At 40.8% G+C, this 26631-nt stretch overlaps 1 protein-coding gene across 2 annotated transcripts in view; it reads right to left on the bottom strand.

Moving 5' to 3' along the window:
• The window catches only part of PAPLN (papilin, proteoglycan like sulfated glycoprotein), a 102519-nt gene that overhangs the window by 28245 nt on the left and 47643 nt on the right, over window positions 1-26631 (bottom strand). The window contains exons 4-14 of one of the 2 annotated variants that reach the window (XM_063289861.1): window positions 26046-26106; window positions 24800-24902; window positions 17285-17415; window positions 12762-12885; window positions 12272-12352; window positions 11247-11419; window positions 9966-10089; window positions 8204-8330; window positions 6700-6765; window positions 1439-1646; window positions 104-280 (exon numbers count right to left, since the gene is read on the bottom strand). In XM_063289861.1, coding sequence (XP_063145931.1) covers window positions 104-280; window positions 1439-1646; window positions 6700-6765; window positions 8204-8330; window positions 9966-10089; window positions 11247-11419; window positions 12272-12352; window positions 12762-12885; window positions 17285-17415; window positions 24800-24902; window positions 26046-26106 — 1375 coding nt within the window. The remainder of the gene's footprint in view (window positions 1-103; window positions 281-1438; window positions 1647-6699; window positions 6766-8203; window positions 8331-9965; window positions 10090-11246; window positions 11420-12271; window positions 12353-12761; window positions 12886-17284; window positions 17416-24799; window positions 24903-26045; window positions 26107-26631) is intronic. The other variant, XM_063289862.1, reaches the window with a different exon arrangement.

The raw sequence follows: 26631 nt of genomic DNA, 5'->3' as shown, positions 1-26631 counted from the left end.
ATGCACATGGGTCTTCGTAAGAATCTGAAAGGATGCAGGGAAGGGACAAAGAGCAATGAACAAAAACGGGTCTAGTCCTCTAGGCAAATAGTGTCATACTCACCAATCCCCAGTCTCCAATGTGCCAGCCAATCTCCTGTATACAATTCTCCCCAATACAGGGCTGAGCGTGCTGAGGTTTTGGTTCTCTCAAGCAAGCAACATCTAGAATCTGAGGGCCCTGCTCAACCCGGCAGCTTACGGTCCGGGTTTGAATACCTGCACCACAGCTTACTGAACACTGTAAAAAAAGAATCTGGTCACTGTATGACATACTTCTCTATCACAAATATTGATCTGTTTTGCTCTGCACTCTCTACAGTCTAAATAAAGGCCAATTTTCAGTGTTCAGGTTTTCAACATTTCATTGAGATGCTATGGCATCAGGAGGAACATTCCAGCATGTGAGACGTTCCAGAGATTTTGCCCTGGAGTTTGATTTCCTCCGGAGGAGAAGTGCAATGGTAGCTTCTTATTTTATTTTATAAATTTTAAGTTATATCCATTTTTTAGAATTTGTTTGAGTTTCTCTTTTTTTTGGTTTTTATCATTTTATCATTTATCAATTTTTATCATTTTTTTTAAGTTTAAGGATTGTTCCATTTAATTTTGGTTTTTTAAAAAATATATTTGGTCTTTTGTGTATATTTTGTATTTTTTCTAAATTTAAATACATGTTTTTAAAAAGTTATGTCCAGTTAAATGATATTTGAACATTTCTGTACTTTATTTCTGTACTTTTATTTATTTGTTAGATTTATAGGCTATTTTTCCTCCAGGAAGCATATTTAGTGATCCTTCCTCTGCTTTCCCACAAAAACAATGTGAGGTAAGTTGGACTAAGAGGAAGTGACTGGACTAAGATCACACTGAGCTTCCGTATCTGTGGTAGATTTGAACTTGGGCCCCATGGTCCTAGAGTAACACCTTAACTACTACTACACTCTCATCCTGTATTTAATTTCTTTCTGTACTTGTAGGATAGGCACACACAGAGTTATGATGAGCCCCAATATTATGGAATTCTGTCCTGTTACAGGTAGTCCTCATTTAGCAACCGTTCACAGTTACACTGGTGATGACAAAGTAACTTTACAACCAATCCTCACATTTATGACCTTCGGAAGTCTGTAAAGCAAAGGAAAGCTGAAGTAAAATCATAAGCAAAATCATGGTTTCACTTAGTGACTGCTTTGCTAAATGACTGGGTTGCCAGTCCCAATTGCGGTTGCTAAACTAAGACTATCTGTACTTCCAACTGTTTACTGAGTGCTAAAATCGTGCAGGGCAAATCAGGGTGTCCCAAGGGTGCTGGATTATCTTCTTGTCCCCAAGATGCAGAGGAAACTGGGTCAGTCCTGCATCAATACAGATATTGCATGTAGAGGAAAGAACTTACCTCAGACCAAGGACCCGTGACCCATGTTGCACACCGCTGCAGGCCACAAGGCTGTGTGCTGTGTGGCTTCTCTGTTAAGGATGCACATTCAGTATCATCCACAGCATCCTGAAAATGATGTCCATCGTAGGAGGTACAGTAAACGGAACGGCTTTGAATGCCCCCTCCGCAGGTGGCAGAGCAAGCTCCCCAGTCCCCAGTTTTCCAGCTAAAAATAAATTATTTTAAAATAACTCTCAAGGAACCAAGAAACCACTGGTGTCACAAGAGAGCTTCCAGGAACAAAAGTCTCTCACTATTAGTTCCTGGGATAAGCTTTCTTGATCCCAGCTTTTATCCAGCTAGTAAGCAAGGGTTAGGAAAAAGACACCTGAAATGCAGGAATTAATGCAGTCATATTAAAAGCCAGGAATTCAAAACAAGGGCATAATGGAAGTTCCTAGCAGCATTAAAAATAACAGAGGTGCCAACCTAAGGAAAGGAAGGGGATGAAAGGAATAAAAAAGACAATTTAAGATGAAGCATTAATGGATGCCTCAGTGATGGAAATGTTTAGAAAGGGAGGAAGTCTTTCTCAGGGAGAGAGTAGTACAGGTAGTCCTTGCTTAACAATCACAATTGAGACTGGAATTTTGGTTGCTAAGCGAAGTGGTCATTAAGCGAATCCAACCCAATTTTATGAACATTTCTGTGGCGGTCATTAAGCAAATCACCACAGTCATTAAGCAAATCATGTGGTTCTTCATTGATTTTGCTTGCCAGAAGCTGGCTGGGAAGGTCGAAAATGGCAATCATATGACCATGGGATGCTGTGATGGTCATAAATATGAACTGGTTGCCAAATGCCCAAATCGTGATCACGTGAGCTTGGGGATGCTGCAACAGTCACGTGAGCACTGGTTGTAAGTTGTCTTTTTTCAGCACCATCATAAGTCTGAACTGTCACTAAACGAATGGTCATTAAGTGAGGGCTACCTGTAGAATGTCACTATTTTTAATGGGTTGCAACACCAACAACTATATTAAGACAATCCCCAGATTCTGAATGAGGAATACCATTATTGTGTGATCTATATTATGCAGATGCTAAGCACATTTAAAAATATATTAGATGGCTTTTGCACCTGCAGGGTCCCAATGTCTTTCCTCCTATGTCTAAAAGTAGCTGGATATTTTTTTTTTCATTTAAAAGTTGCCTGTAAAAAATCTTGTGCATTTACACCTTCCACTACTCCCATCAATGTGGTCCACGGGGCATTTGGGATGGATGGGTGATCTTTGGGAGTTCTCCAGTGTCTAACCTGGGTCAACATTTTAATAAAACATGAATTAATCAATACTTCTGAAACATGCTTCGCTCTCTCCCTCTCTCTATGCACTGGGAGAAAACTCCTCTTTTAACTTGACTCCCCTAAATTTGGGTGAAGCTTCACCAAACCACAGAGACCAAGGCTGCAAATGAGAGAAGCCAGGACCACAGGCAGACGCAAAGGCTGGGCTTTAATCAAAATTCCAGGCAGTCAAGCAGCCAAGTGAAGCTGTTGTTTCCCACAGAAACCGCCCGAATAACCTCAGCTATCTTGGCACAGCGGACAGACCAATAAGATGCTGTGTGAAGAGTGGCTGTAAGTTTGGAGCATGGCATCTCAGAGGAAGTCCTTTTCTAAAAATAACTTAGCTGGCAGGAGGCTAATCTAGGCAGCTCCTTCGTTATGGACAGAGAAGGAAACAGACTGCAAATAAGGAACGGGCTGAAAAATTTTCTCTGCCCTATATTCCAGGAGGAATTTTACCACTTACTGCCTTTATAGTTATGCATTATTTTATGTTGCCATGGAACAATATTCAGTGTAATGAGATACTGTCTATCTCCCTCCACTCCCTGCAAATGAAACTGTCTTTCTCATGCCTGTGAATATATAGCTCTTTTCAGCATTTTGTGGCCCCTTCCACAAAGCCATACCTTCACTTCCCCAAACAGTACTTGTGGTTATTTTCACTTCTCCTCACCCCCTTGAGCTGGCCAGCCTCTCTTCAGTTGGCTCCAGCTGCTCAAAAAAGACAGGTAGCCAACTTCCTGTTTTCTTCCTTGTTCTTCCCTTTCCTCATCTTTTTGGGGAAAACAATTAAGCCCCAACTGATCATTGCTCAGGGGAAGTGCCAACCATACTTCAGGGTAACTCTGGAGAAGCGGGGATGGTGGCAAGCTGTGATGGGATCTTACCGATTACAGGATGAGAAAAATCAGGGTGGGACTGGGACAGGATGGAAGTTCCCACCAATGAGAAACTGATGGCCCAATGTTTACAGGATTTCCTTTGGAGGAGGAGCTAAGCTGATGGATAATTGTTAATTGGCTCAGCTTCCAAGTCCTACCGGAACCTCATGACATCATAGGGATACAGATGGGCAGTAACAATCTCATGTGTGAGGAGCCCAAAGAAAGTTGAAATGAAAAATTTTACATTTGCTTAACAAGGACTTGCTCTTAGTAGTAACAGCAGAAAAAACTACTCAGAGCAAGTCTTAAGGGTTGGCATAGTTAGGACCTTGCAGAGGACCGCTCTTGAGAGGAAACCCTTGCAATCAGCCCATGGGCTTTGCCGCCCTTACTCATTCTGTTTTCTCTTAAGTCATCCATTCCCAGAATGTGAGATGCTGAGCAAGTGAGCAGCCCTGGTGGCAAGAATAAAGGAAGCCCCTCTCTCTCTGTCATAGACCACAAGCCAGGGCTGCATTTGCTGGGATCGGCAGATGGGACAATAGGGTTCATTTCACACTACTGGAAGAAAGCCATGGAAGTCAGTATCAGAAGCAAAATGACCTCGCCTTGCCATGGAAGCCCAGAGAGATAGCATAGTCAGCTTTCTCTTTAGCAAGTAAACAGCCAGGAGCAATGGTGATGAGGAAGATGAAGATCCATTAAAGGGCCAGATACCCAGGAATTCCGGAAATCTGGAGTTGTCATGTACAAATTAAACCTACTTTTCTCAACCAAACTTGCTTCTGGTCTATGAGTCTTGTTGGAAGAACACAGCTGGAGTGGCTTACACGTCAAAAGCACTAAGACAGCAAAGGGTTCACAATTCTTTCCCTACATTGTCCTGCCTTAAATTACCAGTCACTTTCCCATCCAATCATGCAACCACGTGGCAGATTCACGTTCTAATGACCTGCTACCAACATGTCTAGTAATTACCTCCTAACATTTTTAGAGTAATTGATCCAAAATAATTAGAAAATTTAAGAAATTTCCTTTTTTTTTTTTTACTCCCTCAAGAGTTTTAGCATAAGGTTTTAAAGTTTATGAATCTTGAGACTTCACTAAGTTGAAACCATCCTAAGCTTCCTTTTAAATATTCTAAAAATCTGGCACTGGGTTATCTTTTTCGTTTCACTCGATAAGAAATAAGTTTCAAATGGCAGTGTGACCTTTGTCTCTATCCTATAGACACACTGGCTGGGTTCATATAATGTGCAAAGTCAAAATGTGGCCTGCTAGTTTGTGGTTTACCTTGTTTTAGCCCAGCTAATTTAAATCATGGTTTAGGCATTAATGCATTATGTGAACCCACACAATTGTGGTTTAATCAATGCACCATGGTTAAGCGCACCCTGGCTTAGCCAGTTGTGGGAACAATTATAGTTAAAGAACATAGTATTTTTTTGTTTGTTTCAGGAGTGGTGATTGCAAGCTATATAGCATTGTAGCAACCTTTACTTCTCCGCTGATTCTTTCACATACATTTCACATTCTCTCATGTGACTAGTGCGTGGGGTTATAAGACCTTACATGGAAGATTCTCTTTTTGTCTGATTTGAACTATAAACCATAATAAAGACTAGGAAACTGTAAACAGTCATATAGGTATTCCACTTGAAAGCTAAAAAAATCTTTTTGGTACTTGCTTCTGTAGGACTTAGGAGCTCCACTGGATCAGACTGGGTACCCTATTGGGCTAAGCTTAGTGTTGGGCATGAGCCAGATTATGTCATCTTCAACAAACCATGATGAAAACAAACTATGGTTCGGAATGTTATGAGAACCCAGCTCAAAGGTCCTTCACTATAACATCCTGCTTATCAATCAACTAGTTGCCACCAAGAAACCGACAAGCTATGCTTGAAAGAAAGAGCCCTCCATTCGCTTATATGAAAGGCACACCATTCCTGAAACCGCATATCCATCACAGTAAATAACCACTGAAAGACGATTTTGTTTTCATATCCAGCCCCTTGCTGAAGTTATCAAAGTGAATGGCATCATCAAGCTTGTAGCAGTGAATTTCATTACGTGAAATACGACTTTTAATACAGCTGTAATAATGGTTGGTAATTCATCATTATGGAGTGACCTCTGGGAAATCCAGAGGATATATAACTGAATCTGTAAAATTACCATTCACACTACTGGGCATGGGAAAAAGATAGAAAAACAGAAATGAAGGCTAGATAAGACAATCCAGCAATTGCCAGCTGCATTTATTTTTAATTTCCTAAACTCCTGAACAGAAGCTGCTGGGGATGTAACATCTAAACTCTTGGGCTGGAAAGAAAAATAAGAACCTATCTTCCTTCTCCCTGCTCCACACAGGATCTGGCCACCCAACACAGTTATTTAGGGAGAAAAGCCAAAGCTTTCAGAACAAAGCCCATCACCCAGGAGAAAAGCATTCAAGGTGTTCAACTTCTGGAAGGCTAAGAGCCTCACTTAGCCTTTGAGTAGCATGCTGGGAGCCACACTCCAACCAGGAAGTAGAGCCAGGACAAAAATCTATTTGTATTTAAATTAAATTTAAACTTAATTGAAGTTAAATTAAAAAGATTGACCATATTAAAGTTGCCATGCACTTAATCATTCCTTCTTCTGTTGACCTGCAAATTACAATTTTTCAGCAGCAATTTGGGGAGAGGCTATCTAGCCACACTACTTGGGTGAACAGGTTGTGTTCCTGTGCCTTAAAGTGCTAGGGTAGCATGTTCGTGCACTGGACACAGGGTGGAACTAGACAATCTCCAAGATCTCTTCCAACCTTTCTATTTTGTATGATTCTGTGAATCTAGGTCTGTGGCTTTCAACAAGCGTTTCCCAGGGATTTTCTAGCAAATTCCTCCTGAGCGAACAGCTAAGAATGCAAGGGGTGGGGGGTGGGGATACAAGCTGTTTACTAAGGTTAGGAGGTTTGAAGACCACTACTGGAGGTGAGGAGAAGGAAGAAAAGAGCTGAATAGGAACTCTAGAACCACTTTCTCCTAGTTACCTCTTTGTTTGCAAGTTCCATGCTCTGTTGCGGCTCCATGCTCCCGGCAGATAGAGGTAAGATACCCTTTGTATATAGAACAAAGATTTTTAAGCCCATAATAAATATATAGACATCTGGGTCTGTCTTTCACAGTATGATTTCTATTCTTTTAGGGCTAAACTGAATGGGATTTTGAAGATGGATTGAAAATCTCCACTGCCATTTTTTTTTAAAGCCTTAGCATGTTAGGAGAGGGTCCAATTTGGATCAGGGTCATGGGCAGGCAACAGCCATTTCCCCTCTTTGCAGCTGCACCAATTTCCTGCATCGAAGTAGATCACCCTCCATAGCTGCTATTACGCAGAAAACATATACTGTGGGTACCTTATTACCCACAATAGGAAGAGGAAATTCAGATCAAGGCCAAATATGTGGGTGGTGGGAAGGGTACAGTTTCTCCTGGCCTTCATCATGTCTCCAAACTGCCCTTCCAAAAGTTGCATACAACAAAAGACATAGATGATGCTTTCATACTTTGATCTCTTCATCTGAATTGCACAGATTTTATTGCTCACTATAGCCTTAAGAACCCACTCAGTACCCGGAAATTAGCAGTAGGTCCTAGTAAATTGGGGGTGGGGGGGAGAGGAATTGTGGTCCAACTCTCTGTGTAAAAGTTTGAATGTGACACAACCTTTGGAGATCTGAAGGGTGAATGCTTGCTTTGAATTCTATGCATATTACAAGCAGAAACCTAATCATGCTCAGAAAAGTTCTAATGCTAAAACAGAGGAAGCCATTTCATATCTGTAAAACTATCCAAAGGATAATGTCCTACTGATAAAATTAAAATGAATCCTTGCCACTCATCACTTGCATTTCACACAAGGGGGCTCTCTCCAGTACAGTCTCCCATTAGCCAGGAAGTATTCAATGATCTTCTGACAGAAAGCTTTCACCTACCCTTCCTAGTATGCTCAGTAATATTGAGACCTTCTCCTAACAGAGGAGTCAGGTGCTTTTAATTACATTAATTAAATGGGGAGATGGCAAATGGGAAAGCAATGCACCAGCATCTAGCATTATTTTCATTTCCAGAATGTCCCTGGGCCCCATTCAGACTTTATTGACTTGCTTAGAAAAGAAAAACAGTAGATGTTGTAGCTACTTTGTTCATGGGCTTATGTGTCTAGAAAGAGAGAGTACATCCTGGAGGGCCTTCTGATAAATACGTATTTTATAGTTATCTGCACCCAACCTGGAAGACATTCTGGAATAGGCAAGCCTCAAAGAAAAGGCTGCCTACTCCCACCCAATTAACTTGCCAATTGTAAGATTTTTTCCCCCTCAAATAACATTTTGTTCTACCTTGTATTACTTTTGCAGGCCTCAGATTTCTCTGCATGCATTCCATATGAGAGCACCAAGGGCCCAGAACAGAGACTACCAAGTTATTTCTGATTTGACTGATTCTTGGATTATAAGGTACTTCAGAGAACAGAGAAACCAAATCCAAGCTCACCGTTTTGTTTGTGGGCAGGGCTGGAGGCCACAGGTTCGATTATTTCCTGGCCATGGTTTATCTCTGCACATATAATCTGGATATGCTTCATTATCAAAGGTGCAAAACACCAGGCGAGACTGATAACCTGCAGAGGAGAGAAAAACAACAACAACAACCAAAGATGGTACATATTAACAGATAATTGGCAAGGAGATTAGTAGCATAATATTTCTAAAGCAATCAGGTCTTATCATCTAACAAATAAACATTAGATAGAGGCCAGCATCCAATGAGTTCTGCTTTCATATTCCCACATAAGTGATGCGATTGACATCAAGGTAAGAGGCTTAGCACTTGTGTAAGAATCTGACACTTCTGTTCCCAGTAATGATCCAACTCATGCACAAGTGAAATATGCAGAATTCAGATTTATTGAGGATGAGTTGGATCATTATTGGGAACAGAAGTGTCAGATTCTTACATAAAGTTGAGAGTGAAAATTCCCACCTAAAGTTTCTAATTAAAAGCAAGCAATCACCCCACTCCCCCCTTTCTACTCTTCCCGCCTAGTTCCAATGGCCAGGCATGCCAAGTCCAGATGCCTTCTGCTGGTACAACCTTGACTCTTCCTATTAGTCCAAACAGCATACTTCCACGCTCCTTGATGTTTCCCCCTCTCAACTGGTTCTGGACACGTGTTGACTCATCATGGCAGATGAACATGGTCAAACGATTCCTCAATCATTTGATTGGGGATTCTGACAACTAGCCTGAAAGGGGGAAATCCTTAAATCAAATAATTAATTGAATGAAATAACGGTTTCAATATGCCCATCCTGGGAAAAAATGCTGAAAATCCCTCAGTTCAATCAATTTCCGGGGGTGGGAGGTAATGTTTTCCCACCATGGCCCTATGCTATGGACGGGCTTTCCCTTATAGGTCAGACTTTTTTTAGATTTTTTTATCCCACCTTTATTATTTTTTATAAATAACTCAAGGTAGGGAACATACCTAATACTCCTTCCTCCTCCTATTTTCCCCACAACAACAACCCTGTGAGGTGAATTGGGCTGAGAGAGAGTGGCTGGCCCAAGGGCACCCAGCCAGCTTTCATGCCTAAGGCGGGACTAGAACTCACAATCTCCTGGTTTCTAGCTTGCTGCCTTAACCACTAGACCAAACTGGCTCTGAAACTTGCCCTGACATCGATTGACTTTCAGAAGCTGGTTTAGATGGAGAACTTTTTCACTTTAGCTTAACTAAATGTGAATAAATAGCTGTACATGGCTCTGGTTCTTTTGCAGAATGGGTGTTGCTTTCATTTTGCTGATTATTTACTCCTCTTTACTACAGATGCTTTGTTTGTTCCACTGTGGATGTTTTCTGTTTGTAGATTATCTTGTCTACTGCTGGACTCATTTGCAACAGTTTAGAACAGTGTTTCTCAACCTTAGCAACTTTAAGATATGTGGACTTCAATGGCTGGGTGACCTTGGGCCAGTCGCTCTCTCTCAGCCCAACTCACCTCACAGGGTTGTTGCTGTGGGGAAAATGGAAGGAGGAAAGAGTAATAGGTATGTTCCCTGCCTTGAGTTATTTATAAAAATGATAAAGGCGGGATAGAAAATAAATGAAGAATAAAAAAATACACACACAAACCACAAACTATCTAGAATATCCTCGCAGATCAACATGGGATCTGTACACACAGACTGGGAACCATTACTTAAGCAAATCAGTAACGTTAAATGTATAGTGCTAGCCTTGTACATGATTTACCTCCACCGCATTCAGCGCTACAGTCACTCCAGGAGCCGTAGCCCCAGCTGTAGCCTGACGTTTGCCTTTGGAATGGCAAATAGTATTCATAATGTGCCCCTTGGTTTGGTTCCTGGCTGATAAGCTGAAAAGGAAAGAGGACAGGCAGGTTTAATGAAATGTACTGTTTTTGTTATTCTTGCAGCAGGGTATTATCCACTGGCTCAGTTCATGCAGTGGCAAAGCCTGGACTCATAAGAGTCTGTATGTAAAGAATATTTCCCTTTCAAACAAGAACCTCTGGCCTACCTTCGGAAAACTAGGGTCAGCTTAGTTTCTTTTCCCTGATGCATTAATTTAGACATTTACACAATGTCTGTCTGTTATAGTCCATGAGGTTTTCCAGCCTTGTCTGCTATTTGTGAAAACTGTCCATCACTCAGAGCCAGCCTGGTCTAGTGGTTAGGGCACCAGGCGAGAGACTGGGAGACTGTGAGTTCTAGTCCCGCCTTAGGCACAAAGCCAGCTGGGGGGCCTTGGACCAGTCACTCTCTCTCAGCCCAAGGAAGGAGGCAATGGCAAGCCACTTCTGAAAACCCTTGCCAAGAAAAATGCAGGGACTTGTCCAGGCAGTCGCTAGGTGTCAAAAACTGACTTGAAGTCACACACACACATGTCCATCACTCAGATCCTTGCCAAAGTTTATTCCCTTATTGTCTGCTGCTCATCTCCAGCATGAATAGTTTGTTTCTTGAATCTGCTGTATGCCTTTCCTGACTCTCATAGATCAATATTAGAATACTTAATTAAATTTGAATAATAAAATAAATAAACAAACATTAGACTACTTCGCCTACAATACAAAGGATGAAGAGGTGTCTTGTTGGAATGAAGAAATATTATACTTCTCCTTTATTCAACAATTACTAAGCTAGTCTTACCAACCTTGTGCCCTCCAAATGTGTCAAAACTCTTATGTCATCTATGAGTACTGTTGAGGGCTGAAGTTTAAGAGACATTAAGGAATGAGGAACTAAAGTGATCTTAATGCAACAACAAGGTACCCATGTACTGTTTGACCTCTGCACAAAATAGAGATAGCCTTAAAACCAGTTCTTCTCCACTCTCTATCTAATGGATGTTCAACCAAGAAATGAAGGTTCTCCTTTTAATCTATTTCATTTATTTATGACCCTGTGGAATCCCTCTGTTTGGAGAATTATCTAGAATTATCTAGAATCCTATGCACAGCTCAGGGATTAAGACCTGTAAGAAAACAGGAAAGTATTTGCAGCTACTTGCCTCAATAATCAAAGGCTCAGTGATGGGGCCCCGGGCATGTAGAAGCTCTGGAGCCAGATCCCCCTCTGAACCTCTGTCATAATGCACCACTGTGCTAGCAATAGGCAAGGCCCGGCTAAACTCAATTGTCCAGTGCCCATTCAGATAGTATGTTCCTTGTACGTTCTTGATGGCTGAGATTAGAAAAAGAGAATGGAAAGAAATATAAAGACAGTGACTACAGTTCTGAGACTCAGATGTTGCAAAAGATCCTCAGATATGATATGGCTGTTATGTACTAAACAAAATGGGATGTCAATAGATTTTTTTTTGGTGGGGGGATAATGCTTTTGCAGAGAATCTACAACTGCTAGCTGGTAGCTGTGGGCTGCCCTGGGAAATGCAAAAAAAATATCAGGGAAGAAGGCATGGGTAAACCATTTCCATGTTACTGCCACAAAAACCACACAGATGTGTAAACATAGTCACCAGGATGCTAGTTTGACATGAGAGAACCTTGAACATTTTTATACAGAGAGCAGTGAGCAACATTCAACCCATACCATGAAATCAAATCATTATAAGGAACCAGTATCCTGAGATAATTTATGTTGCTTGCTCTCTTGTTGAAGGATGCAATTCATTTTTATGTTTTTGCTAATCAAATGGTTGGGAACAATTCCCTTTGCCTTCCCCTTCATGGTCCCCATGCAGTTTCATCATTTATTCCAGAAGATCCCCCAAGTGTCTGAAATAAAGGTGGATGGCATGCATGGGGCTTTGATGGAGAAGTCATGAAGACTCTTGCTTCTGCAAAATACACTTATTATTGAAAGTATTTTGTTGCAAACAGAACCTTGTTTCATAGCATATTCCAACTGCATCCTGTTATTAAGCAATCTCCCACCTGTATTACTAATGGCGCAAGTCCAGGATGATGGTACTATGTGATATTTCTGAACATGCAGATCCATAGTATGCCTTATTAAGTTATAACTAAATGATGTGATGGAAGTCATATATGAAGAGCAGTAACAAATACTTACCCAGGAAGTTCCTGGTAGGTGCTGCTTCCTTGATCCAGATACTTGTAGCTCCCATCGGAATGACAAAGATTTGATTGTAGCCTATAGGGACAGAATAAATCAGCCAGAATAAATTCATTTTAGAAAATACAGATTGTAATAGAGAAGGAAGACAGGGTAAAGTCACTCTTTCATGCAGAGAAGCTACATGGGAAAAGATATAAATTTTGCTGTAACTACTCCACTGATTTTGAACTGGCTCCATCTATACTCATATTACCCATAAAGCTACCCATGCATGTAATTGATGTAATATGGCACAAGGTAGTGACAGCAATACATCATACTCCCAGCATGGTACAGTTAAAGCCTTCCTGAGTTTCACTGACTGACTTTAGCTTTAAAGATATCAAGAGGTTAATAAGAACCATCAATAAGCATCTCTACCCCAGCCCTAGTCTAAAGCCTGCTCTGCTTCTTCATTAAAGGTACTAAAACAACCCCAATGTACCTTTAGGGAGGTTGGGCACATCAAAGAGCCCCTTAACTTCAAAACAAGCTCTTCCATCCCCACCGCACTGCAGGCACTTGTCTTCCTTTTTGGAAGAATCCAGCATTTTATCACAGCCAACAGTCTGTAAAATAGCAAAGTTCAAACCATGCACAGGTAAGACAGATGTCAAGCTATCAAAAAATAGAAAGACAAGACACAGTAAGGTCAAGAACTTATTCTTTAAAGCAGTGTTTCTCAAAGCTGGCAACCTTAAGATGTGTGGACTTCAACTCATGCTGGCTGGGGAATTCTGGGAGTTGAAGTCCACACAACTTAGCATTGCCAAGTTTGAAAAAGACTGCTTTAAAGGCTTTTAAAAATTGGAAAAGGTATTGCTTGCTATTGTGAGCATCCATCTTTTCTCTGAATCACTACTATCTGGATCAGATGTTACAGATTTTTTTTAAACAATAGTAATAATAAACCCTTATAAAATTTATTCAAACAAACAGATGAGTCCATACATAAATGGTAATTTTTCTTTCAAATCCCTTTTCCCCTGAAGCAAGTATTGTTTTTCCCACTCAGAAGATCTCTGGGGATATCAAGGCCAGGACAACAGCAGCCATATGTTTCATAACTTTTCTCAGAACATCTTTCTAAAACATTGTGGTGCCTACCAGGCCTGTGGGATTTCAGCATTCATGCTTTCTAGACATCAGGCAGTGAATGTGTATATTTAAAATTTTAAGCAAGTTTGCCCGAAGTCCACACAAATGCCAGAGAGATTTCCAGCAATGATATTTCATAGGAGTTTGCTTTCAAACATACTGTGATATAATAATTGCAGGAAAGTCAACCCTGTGGAGATACAACATTAGAGGTTAAACTCAGCTAATATTTGTGCAGCCACTATTGACTGGCCAACAAAAATTAAAACAGTGTCTGTTTTTAGCTAACTATTGATGTGGCTGCTTTAATGAAACTGCCTATTACTCTCTGTAATTTGGTATTTCCAGAGCTGTCCTCCCACAACAGTTGCCCAAGCAAATAACTTCTTCCTACATAAAACATGTTCCTAGCAGAGAAACCAACAGCTGCCCGTTGAGCAGAAAAGAGGGAGGGGAATACAAAGGGACCAATAGTTGGTTTCTCTTCTAAGAGACATGGGAGAGGAATAGTGCTGGGCTGCAGAGGGATATTTAATGTCCAATGAAGCACCAAATGTGGCTGATTTTGAAAAAGCTAAGCAGGACCAGACTGGTCAATTATTTTGACAGGAGGAAATCCGGAAATTGCAGGGTCATAGGCTAGCTAGTTAAAAAAAATATTGGAAAGAGGTAATGGTAAACTACTTCTGTAAACTACTTCTGTTACCCCCCCCAACCCCCCACACACTATGAACATGTCCATGAGAAGCACCTTTCTTAAAGAGCGGGCTTCCCTGTTTTGTAGAGAAAATGAGCATAAAGCATGGAGAAGAATAGTTTTCAAGCTGGAAAATAAGTCACTCCCTAGCTCCCCCACCCCACTCCAATCCACCTAGTTAAAGAGGGACAGCTGGCAGGGTTCCCACATTGGACCAAACTAATGTTTTTCTTAGTTTTGGCTTAATGCAATGTGTGAATCCAGCCATTGTGATTTTAACTGATGCATTATGCGTATCCCCAGCCTTTGTGGCTGCTCAACAGCTTAGGCTCTATCTCCACTTGTACCTAGCCATGGCAGAAACATGTCTGGCAGCATCATTTTTTATCACATCTCATGATGCTGCCTTGATCTCAACTCCAGTCCCTGAATGTGATAGGCTTAAGTCATCCTTCTGTGTGCTAGTATTAAAGCCCTCTTTTCTTCCTTAAACCAAGAGCTGCAAGATATGTAAAAGACATTATGCTTTGCCAGCCATGGAGGGGAAGTCAGGAGATGAGGAATAGGTGGGATCAGAGAGATATTTATTCAAGCAGATGTGGGCACACCCCTTTCCCTCCAGCCTTGTCTGCTGTTGCCTTCCTAAACAGCTGGATGGGAACAGTGCTGGGCTAGAGGTCCTTTAAACTTGCACAAGAGCAATAGAGCTTTTACATATTAAGCACTGGTTTCCTTTTGCATTTCTCCAGCAATCCTGTTCTAGCTACCTGCAGTGTTTCCCTGCCACAACCAGCACCCACCTCCACAACGTGTGGATGCTGCCATTTTACTTGCTTGATGGGATAGTGGAAAAAATAGGTGGCTGGTGAACTCAAACTGTGGTCGATCAGGATGGTGCAACAGGGCCAGACTGCTCTGCCAGTGCTGAAAATGCTATACCTTGGTGTTTTTACTGGTTTAGGGCAAGGTTGAAATAGCATTTCAGGGGACTAATGGGAAAACTCTTTCCAACTGCTTCCCAAACAAAACAGGAAGTTGGCATTTGTTACCCATAAAAAGGAAAGGAAGAGAGAGAGAAGTCCTAAAAAAACTCCCTTTGTGACATCAATCTCTTAAAAAACAACACCACCTTTACTCAGTGCTGGTTACAACCAAACGGGGGGTGGGATGGGGGAGAGGAAGAAGCTGAGCAATAGTGTGGTCCTGTAGTTACACCCTTCCTGCCGCAGTGCTTTGATTAGGAAATGCTTTTCCTTTTGGTTGGTGACATGCTTAAATGGGAAGGAAGCATTACTGGAGGGCTCTACCAATAGCTTTGCTATCAAGCCTGCACACAAATAAGTGGGACACCATTTGGCAGAGGCAGGAGAGGCAAGACAGGGATCAGCAATGAGGCAGCAAAATTCATGCTGTTAAAATATTGGCTAACTCAGGGATGGGTAGAAAACACTTTCCCTCAGCAGTGAAGACAGGGCCCAAGTGAAGCTAGCCATTAGTTGGTTGGTTGGTTTTTGGTCCTTGCAACCCCTCTGGTGGCCAAGGGTGGAAGTGCAGGAGCTAAAAGAGTTTCCAAGGCCAAGGTGCATCCTGGTTCTTCTCCCAGAAGAATAAGTGAATTCTTCATTTCATTTCTCCTTGGCTCTTTTGTTATAAGCTGGGAATAGCTGACATGAGTTGCTTCCAGAATGGGCTTTTACACTATTACACTCAAGGACTCTTTTCACCATGTAGATTTTATTACTTTTACGGTATTTTGTAATGTAATGGTTTTATATTTTAATCCTGTTTTCTTGTAAGCCACCCAGAGTCCCCCTGTAGGGGTGAGATGGTCGGTGAATAAATTTGTAAAATAAATAAATAAATAAATAAAGGGCCCAGACAATCTTCTCTGCCCATCCAACTCTGTGTGCCATAAGAATCCATCTCCTACAGCAGTGTTTTTCAAACTTGGCAACTTGAACGTATGTGGATTTCAACTCCCAGAATTCCCCATGCTGGCTGGGAATTCTGGAAGTTGAAGTCCACATGTCTTAAAGTTGCCAAGTTTGAAAAACAGTCCTACAGCACCTGAACTGTAGCCCCCTCTTTTCCCCTCTCTGCTGTCACCCAGTTTCATTATGTGGACATCAGATGAATACAACTCAGCGAACACGAATACATAGTAATCCTTGGCCTCCTGGATCCTCTGATCTAATCTGTAAGGTCTGAGTTTCACTCAGAAGGCTACTTCTTTTCAATCTCACCATGTATTCTGATTATCTTTTGATTCCAAGAGGTCAGGCCTTCACCCTGAATAGTACAGTGACTGGAGAAAACACTCTGGATAGCCTAAGGGTACAGTATGCCTGCTCATAACCAACGAAGTGCTGGAAGAGATGGGCAGGGGAATGAGGAGAGACTGAGATGGGCAGAATAAATATGGACTTCCCAGGCCCGCAACTAGGGTCTCTGTCACCTGGGGCGAACATGGATTCCGCGCCCATTTTGGCTCCCCACCAGCGCTCATTTTGGCGCCTCCCCAGTGCGGCGCCCAGGACACATGCCCCGCTTGCCCCCCCAGTTGCAGCCCTGGGACTTCCTGCCACTAATAATCATCTGTTGTACAGATATGATAGCCATCTTTGCAATGAAACACAAAAAAGAAATGAAACTGCATGGACAATATGCTGACATTTAGCAAGCAACAAAAAGGGGAAAAAATACAAAAGAAGGCTCGGTAGTACATAGCTTTATCTCCAGGGAGGGCAAATGTTGAAGGTTGCCAAAGCTCGTAACTTCTCCTTGAATGTGTGATGCCCCACCCACTTAAAGGCAGCTCCCCCAACAATTAAAGGCAGTTCTTGGCCAGCAAACCCCTCCCCACCCCTGGTTTGGTTTGGCCTGAGATATTATGTACTCAGACAACAGGATTTCTAGAATGTATTTTAATGCTAAGCATGTGGTGTGAATGCTGTCAGTTAGGGCTTAGTCAACAAACTATTGTTCAGACAAATCTGTGGGCTAGTCATGGTGTGTGAATTTGGTGTCTCATCTTAGTTCACCTAACAAATCTACGGTAGGATAAAATGAGATAATCTCATAAATGGCCTGAGGAAGTTCAGAGTTCAAGCATGAGAAAAGAAGCCGGGAAACTTGGTGCTCTTTCTGAAAGTGAGATGAGGAAAAATACGTACGTGGCAGGTCCCCTCCACACAAACATCGCGTTTCCCTGGCTCACAGGGAGTTCCATCAGTGACCGCTTCTTTCTGCCGAAAGTAGAAATTTTCTCCCTTTGGGATGCAGTTTAGTTCACATTTATTGGGAGCTGTGAGGAAAATTAAAAACCAACATGTTGCTTAGCGGTTTGGGTTCTATGTATTGTTTCACTTGCAACAAAGGGAGAAAAGCAGAACTTTATTAATATTCTCACACTGGGCTTTAACAGGCAAGGGTTTAAGGATTGTAATCCACTCTCTGGAATATGGATTTATGTTATTCCAGGCTTGAATCAGACCTATCTTTAATTGGGACATGGACTGAAACAAGAGTTGCTCGAAACATTAGCTGGTTTCACTGAATTCACACTCATTTAAGCTGTAATGTTTTTGGTTTGATTTTGGCATGGCGTATTGTGTGAATGCGGCCAATTGTGTTTTGTTCAATACCCAGGATTCAGCTAACAGTGACAAGATGGACATAGTTCATTTAGTAATTCAATTTATGGTTAATCAAACCACAGGCATACCCATCATACTATTTCCTTCTGGACTAAGCAACGTTAAGCAAAGGTGAGGAAAGGCGTAAGATATAGCAAGCCAAAGAAATTAAAGAAATAAAATAAGAAAAAGAAATGTAAATACAGCTAAATTAGGATACACCAACCCCATTCGCTACACTTCTCCAAAGCTATCTGTGAGAACCACTCTTGCTTCCACCAAGTCTACGCATCAATTCATTCACTGCCTTCTGTTTTTTAAGCTCAGCTCTCTTTTTCTGAGGTTCTAATTTCAGCACTTTTCCACTGTCCCCCTTCCTCCTGACACACTCATTCTTCATTCATATATTTATTTTTCAGTTCATTCATTCTCTCCATATGATCAAACTTCCTCAGTGCACTCTGTATTCAGTACATTTGTATTCCTTCCGCACACACTCAGCACCGACTCATTTTTGACTCTATTGCTTTTTGTTTTCACACATTTAATACTGCACTCCTACTATCCTTCTACTTACTACTTAGATTCTCCTAAACTCTAACATCCATAAAACAAAGTGGGTAGAAGCAAACTCTTATACATCCATTTTTACTTGCTTGACAAACATTCATTTCTCTTAGCTGCATACTATATATGCTCTACATACCTCATGCTATCTCCTACCCACCATTTGTACTTCTTAAAATTTCTCCATCAATTTTCTCACTTTTAGCAAACATTTATCAAGGTACTGTCATGCTCCCCAATCAAATGTTCCCAGAACATCTGATCGAACTCGCATGCATGAATGGAATTGTGTCAAACCTTGCACATCGCTGGAAGTGGCAGGGGGGTGAGCCAGGAGTGTGAAACCATCTTGTTTGGACTATCTCTGGCATTCAAGGTCAGGCTGCTGAGAGCCATTGGAGACATCTGCACGGAGCTGAACAAACTGGCACGGGAAAGAGGGGCTGCATACGAAAGGGGGAGGGGTTGGTTTCATTGGACAGTTTAACCTGGGGAAAGTGTGGGAATTTCTATTCACAACTTTTTCACTGTACTGCATACTACACTCCATTAAAGAGATTTCTACTTTAACCACATATGAATCAAATTTAATGGGAAGCTGAGTAGGCAGTCATCACAAGTACTGAAATTCATCTATTTGCTTTAATTATTCACCATTTATGAATAACTTGCAAACATTTGCTCCATTTTCCCTGTCAAACACAGCTACTTTGGTCTTTGATGCATCAGGTTTCAGTCCATTCTCTTCATTGCCTCTATCATGCGATCTATTTAACATTCACTGAAAATAATTCAGGTTCTCAGCCAATAATACAGCATTTCAGTTCCACTGCTCAACATATCACTGTAATTCCCACACAATTTTCTCTATTATTTACCATGGATCTTTTAATTATTATTGTATGATTCCTATGTTACTGTTGTTCATTGCCAGAAGTCCTTGGAAATTAGGGCAGGATACAAATCAAAGAAACAAGCAAATAAATAAAATACTCCTTCCAATATTCCCTTTCTTCAATTTCATCTCAAATAATTTCATCACTTTTATTTTAATTCCATTTGCTGTGCTGGAAGGTCATTGTTTACCCTCTCTTTCCATTTCTAAATCAATTTTTTATTTCCATGAAAATCACTCTGCTTTTTGTCTGCCCCTTTTAGACTTGATTGCTCCTTGCTTCCTTTGATTATATTCCTTGAAACAATCTTCTCTATTTATATAGTTATACAATTTTTTCTCTCATATTTATTTGTGTAACATCATTCTCTTAAATGCATGTTTTCTCATCAACAGCTTTTTTCATTTCATCATTCCACTCAGCATCCTTTCTCATAATTTGCATAAACAAGCTCAACAAGCTTCTGTAGCATCATTCATACACCCTTCATTTCACTCTATTCCAAGTGGCTTCCCCATCTCCTTTTCTTTTGGTCACTTTTATTAATTCTATTGGGAGATTAATCTGTCTTCATATTGTTTCATACAGTACAGGACTTGAACTTTCTTTTCATGCAGCCATTATTCTTTCATTTTTTTCCTTTCTTCTGTGCCTATTTTTCCCAAGATCCACTCTTGACACTATCAGTGGCCTATCCCACAGTCAAAACCTTTCATCATTGTATCCTTCACTGTTCTCTCTATCTTCATCATAAACAACAGGGCTGCCGCAAGCAGGTATGCAAGTTGTGCACTGCACAAAGATGCCATGATATGGGGGGCGCCAAATTAAGTTTTAAAAATAAATTCTCCATTCCAAACACCAAATGCATGTGCTTGCTTGTATCAGATTTCACTTCTTCCGAAACAAGTGCTCCATATCAATTCAGAGAAACCGTAAGTATCGCACAATCGGAAACTATGAGTGCCACTAACATCTTCTGGTGCACATATTGTTACAGCTCTGGGAAGCTCAGCCTAACAAATATGAGCTGGGCCAAGTTTTCTTCTACACAGTGACAAAACCACACCCTTCCGTCTTTCCATTGGTTCTCTAAGTTAAAGCTTATTACAAACTTCCTACCTACTCTTATCCACTGTCCTGATTCTCAATAAAAAAAATTAGCAAATAAAATGATTAAGTAGAGGGGCGGCAAAAAACTTTCTGCACAAAGGCACCTTACACGTCAGTGGCAGCCCTGATAAATGGTCAAATCAATCATCCTTTTGAATGCATTCCTTTTCCATGAATAGACATATCATTAAACTGCATACTCAAACAAACTTTTTTCTAAGCAGAAATTAACCAATCAGTCATCATTCCCATTCATTCTTGGGTCTTTGAAAATCCCAATCACTTTTTCTGTACTCACATGTCTTGTTCCACCCAGCCATTTATGTCAGTCAGCAGAATAAATCTTTCTCCTGGACTGCATTAATTTCAAGCATAGCACATTTTTTCTCCAAATGCATCTCTGGTTGTTCCATTATCACCATTTACTGGAGTGTAATATGCAATTATCACCAAAGTATCACCTTGCTGTATAGACATCCACAAGAATCAAAATGACACCAATTCATACTTTCTGACATACATTTAGCCCTTTCATTCATAATTAAATCTACCTGTTTACTTCCCTGCATATATTAATGAACTCTACTCCACAAGCTCAGACCACTTCTATTTAAATCTTTTATATCCTTCCCCTTTCTCTTATTTCACAAACACACGATGAATCTATTTTCCTTTCTTTCCATTTATTAATACATGCTCTTTATCATTTATTCCTCTTTCATTCCAGGTTGCAAACTTCCATATATTATAGTTAACACCATATGGGCCCATGGATATTGATCTCTGCCCCCCATCATGACTTTGGTTAGCTGAGGCTTTAATGTAGCACTTTTTACATAGGACTTTTCATATTGTTTTTTATTTGGCTATAACAGCATTATTAATTATTCTTCCACAGAATGCCTTTTAAATGAGATAGGGAAGGTATAGACCAGTTTGCCAGTCTATGCAATTTGCATCAGGCCTTGGTAACGGTAAGGACAGAGCCAGTCAGTTTTGAGATATTGTGATCTGTATGCTGGAAGTACAACCAAAGTCCAGTTCTATCCCAAACAGGCTCATGATATTCTGTGCAAGGTAGGATCTTGATTATAGAGACTCCCTTGCAGGTTTAGTAGTCTGGAATGTGCAAGGTAGATATACAACCAATGAGATGACATATAGTGATATATAGTGAACAGTAATATACTGTGTAGTGCTTAGTGGCAGATAAGGATGGCCATGAAGATTTTCTGGCCAACCCCCAACTTTAACCTATTTTTCTGCAACATGAGAATGAAGTAGGAGTACAGAAGGACTGTGAATTCTGCCTTGATTGCCATGGGGGAAGGTCAGTTTATTAAAAAAAAAATACATTATTTACATTCAGCATTTTTTTCCAACTATCATGTATTATTAGACCAGCCATAAAGAGAACCTTATCTTCCAATTCATAATTGGTCTGCTGTCCATCATAATTACAGAGCTAAATATTCTTGGCCATGGCAAGTGGAAAAATGTCCACTATGAAGTTTGTAGGAGAGGAACATAATTTTCTTGCAAAGGGAACCAGCCAAACAAGTGGCAATCAGATGCAAGAAAAGTTAGACTTCAAATTATAGTCAGGCTGCCATATCAACAATTCCGAAAGCATGATGAAATGTAGAGGAAAACCTGCTGTAAACAGTTCAGTGTCTTAATTGTCTTTTGACCCCTGATTTAGTGAATATACAGCTAGGTTGCAATTAATGCGAGTTCGAATAATGCAATATTCAATTTAGTGCGATTGTAAATTGATACCAAGTAGGCTGACCATATTTCCTTGAGACAAAAACGGGACATTGGGATGGCAAAAATGGGACCGAGTTAAACTTATGTAATATTCCGTATTCATGAAAAAGTAAGATGATAAAAAATGTTTTAAAGAGTTTTTAAGATCCATTTGCTGGTCCTTAAACAGATTACTGTAAATATAAAAAGATTTTTGTTTTCATTAAAATGAAAAAGTTTTATTACATGAACAATCTGAACCTGTCCAATCACCAGTGACACTGTCCTGTTCCAGCTAAAGGCTCAACACAGAAGTGGTGCTTTTAGACAATCTTTATTTACAATCCCAAGTAGAGTCAGGAAAACAGACCAGTGCCTGTTTGCATGTGGATCAGTCCCTGTGGCGCTGTTTCCCAATGCGAGGGGCAGTCAGGTGTGGAAGGCAGGCACGTGATTGCAAGACAGGGCGAGGCAAGTCCATGGGCATGACAGGCAGACAAGGCTCAGACTCAGAGTCTCACGTGGCGGCAAGGCAAGGCCAGGAGGCAAGATCAGGCGCAGAGACAAGGCAAGGCTTGGTGACTAACTCTGGCTCCAAAGCAATGCTCCATGTGGTGGCAGGCCAAGGCCAGGAGGCGAGATTGGGTGCTGTGACAAGGCAAGGCTCAGCAGCGAGTTCGGGTGCAGCAGCAAGGCAGGGTAAGTGGCTGGTGTCTGGTGCTGCAACAAGGCAAGGCCCAGCGGCAAGTTTGGGCACAGCAGCGAGCAAGCGGCTGGCATCTGGCGCGACGAGTTTCCATGGTCCACGATTGGGGTCCGGTGCAGCAGTTGGGCAGGGCTCTGGAGCGGGCTCTGTCATGGCAGCAGGGAAGGGCTCCAAGAAAGGTTCCAGCGTGGAGTCTCAGGTTGTCAGTGTGGGCTCGCTAGAATGGTTGTTTCTGGTAACCTGTTCCAGCGTTGGCTTCCTTTTATTGGTGGGATTCTCCCGCCATTTTCTCACAGGAGCCAATCACACCTCCCGTTGTTTGGCCCGCCTCTCAGCTCGCCTAAAGCGCACGCTGATAAGCGGTAGAGGTTCCGGCCCCTGACTTTCTCCAGTCGGAGGCTCTGACTCCAATTTGAATTTTGCGCCTTCACCGTCCGTCATCAGCAGCTCTTCCTCTTCTGACTCGGCCTCCATCCTGACAGACAGGTTCACGGGAACTTTCAAATTTTTAAGTAATGGTTTTTTTTAAAAAACGGGACAAAATTGACATTTATATTAAAACGACGGGATGGTCAGGAAATGTGAAAAAAATGGTACTGTCCCATTCAAAACGGTACGTATGGTCAGCCTATACCAAATCACATCTAACATGAACCAGCATTCGGTTAATGCAAGGCTAGTGTGTGCACAGTTGAGGTTACCGGGTTACCATTGGGGTTTTACACACCGCTACTTGCTTGTGTGTGCAAAATGGACAAAAGGAAGATTCCTTCTGATGAAAACATTACAAGCTCAAAAAACAAGAGGCTCATTATTACATTAGAGCAAAAACTGGATGTAATTGAGTGGCATGAATGTGGGTGGACATAGCAACTCTAAAATAGGATAAGAGGTCAGAATGCCTGAATCTATGGTGTGCAATATTATAAAACATGCAGGGGAAATAAAAAGGTAAAGTTGCATCAGTTTTTTGTGGTTTTCAAACATCTACAAGGAATATGATAGAAACAGACATCTGTATGGATTGAGGATTGCAATCAAAAACTCATTCCCCTTAGCAGAGCAGCCATTGAGACAAAAGCTTTAAATTTGCTTAAGAGAGTGAAAGAAAGTAGAAGAAACATTTAATGCAAGCATTGGTTTGTTTGATCAATTTAAAAATTGAGTAAGCTTACCTTTAAGAATGATATGTAGAATTTTTTGTTTTTATTTTGCTTTCTATAGCTACTCTGTGACTTTGTTAACCATAAATTTAAATTATAAGTATATTCTTTTTATCCTTTACTGTAATATTTCATTAATAAACATATAAAAAGTAATGACTGAACATTTTAATTGCCTATTCCTGTTGAGCTGGAACCAATTACCATATTTGCCATAGAAATATCACTTGGAATAGTGCGAATCTGAATAATGCAACCACTTTGTGGGATTCATTACCCACCCTAATTGAGACCTAGCTGTATTCCAAAAGAGAGAAATGAAGCAGGGTGATTACTTTACTTCTCCAAACATCTTCACCCATCAGTTGATGGACAAACTGGCTGTTTTTATCCCAGGAATTTTAAGAATTGGATCATGCTTTTCCTGTCTCCTTTATACTCCTATGAGAGCCAGTTTGGTGTAGTGGTTAAGGCACAAGGCTAGAAACCAGGGGACAGTGAGTTCTAGTCCCATCTTAGACACAAGGCTAGCTGGGTGACCCTGGGCCAGTCACTCTCTCTCAGCCCTAGGAAGGAGGCAATGGCAAACCACTTTTGAAAAACCTTGCCAAGAAAACTGCAGGGACTTGTCCAGGCAGTCTCTGAAAATTGGACATGATTGAACGGAATATGTATATGTATATAAAAGTCTGTTGCTTGCTGCTTTTTAAACTGAAGGACAGGTTAAAATGGTTTAAATAGATATTCCCGGCAGGGAATCTCAGCAGATATTTTCCTCCATAAAAAGCCATGTCATTTTCACCCAGATTCTCTGTGTCACCCACTGCGAAGCATCAGGCAACAGGAATCAATAGACTACCTCCATAGTAAGGGAGCCACTTGTATTTTTTCCCCTGAAATTCTGTCCCATCAAACTCAGCACATTGTTCTGCTCGAAAATCTCTGGAGCCCTCAGGGCAGTCCTAGGGAAAATAAGAGAAAAATCTATTATCCAAAATAGGGGACACAGGAGCAACTGATTTGGAAGAATACTCCAGAGTTCAGTTTCTATAGGATCTGCTGCTTATATGCTGCCTACTTTTATCTTTATGTGTTATTGATTTTATTGTAATTTAGCCCTGACCCTACTGGCCTTCTGGAAATCTCTTAAAACATGACTTTTTCAGCAGATCCCATGGAAACAGGGAATCCCATGGAAATATGGAGCCTGCAAGATGGTTACACTGTGTGTAGGTTGTTGGTCCATTCTCCCATGGTGTTTTTTATATTTATGCTTAATTGTTTTTTATGCTTGTTTTAGACTTGTTTTTAACTGTCTAAAGTTAAAAGTCATGTTTAAGTGAGACGGGCACATGAATGAACTAACAAATGAATGAATGAATGAATGAATTTCTTTGGTTGTTGTGCGCCGCCCAGAGTTACAGCTCACAAAAGCTTATGCCTTTTAAATAAAATGTGTTAGTCTGATAAGGGGCTACTGGATTCCTTCTGATTTTTGGCTAATATAGACAAACATGGCTCTCCTCCTGTAATGGTTCTGTCTTGAAGACAAATTGAAAGTGCAGAAAGGGATACTGGAGTAAGGTTGCGATCTGGAACATTTCTTAGAGACCATGTCACACTGCTCTTAAAGGAACTGAGCTTCCTGACTATAGGCAATTAGTTGGAGTTCAAGATCTTAATAATAACACTTAAGTGATTTAGGATTCCAATATTGAAAATAGCAACTCTTTCAGGATGCATCTACTAGAACACTAAGATTGGGGGTGGGAGACTTCCTCAGGGACCCCTGGGTGAGAGACAGAGATGGTTTTCTCTGACGTGGCACTTGGCTTTAGGGTGACTTTCTTCTGAAGCCAAAATAATTTCATTCTTGGCATCAGGAAAGACTTGGCATTCAAACTTGGCATTTGGAACTTAAGTACCAAACCCTGGCCTTGCCCTACCATTCCTTTAAAAACCTTTGATACTTTTTTATGATCGTTACACCTTTATGTTTTCTCAGTATGGCTTATTGTTTTATCTGACAGTATGTGTTTCATGGATTACATGCTTATGATAAGGGGAAAGTTATGAATATTTTAAGAAACAAATAAATAAATTACCTGAATGTTGCATGAGCGATAACTTTGGGTTGATCCTATGCAATTGGACCCACCATCTGTCCTGAAATACACAGTAACAATCAGCAATAGCTTGGAAATGATTAGTGATGCCGGATCATTTTTAATATTTCTAACAAGGCAGTGGTTGCCAAGGAAATGTCTTGTGCTCCCTATTTCTCCAACTGGTAGGAGTTTAGGTTAGCTTTTTAAAAGTTCAGTAATCCTGTAAAATGAAGGAATGAAGCCTGGTTCAAAGATAATGTTCCCAGGCTTCAACATTCTATGGTTTGTTACAGCTGAAAGAAGTAATGAATTCACATCCTTCTTTCTTCTCTCAAATAATCACTTGAAAAATTCAAGTGAATTCAAATTCTTCCGTACTTAAAATAATTGTCTATGTTTTCTGAACTGAAAATTGTAGCTTAAGCACTGTTTGCAAATTAGGATTGCAGATTTGTAACGCAGGATTGAACCAGAAGGACCGTGAGACTCTTGGATAGTCAATGCTGTCTTGAAGTCAGACAAGTTCTCTGAAAGCGCCAACAGCCCCTCTCCCTTAAGATAGATCTTATGAATTAATTTCAAC

Source organism: Candoia aspera, chromosome 1 (genome assembly GCF_035149785.1).
Source record: "Candoia aspera isolate rCanAsp1 chromosome 1, rCanAsp1.hap2, whole genome shotgun sequence".
NCBI classification, from domain to species: Eukaryota; Metazoa; Chordata; class Lepidosauria; order Squamata; family Boidae; genus Candoia; species Candoia aspera.
The sequence above is the reverse complement of the archived record's forward strand: the minus strand, read 5'-3'. Positions and strand labels throughout refer to the sequence as shown.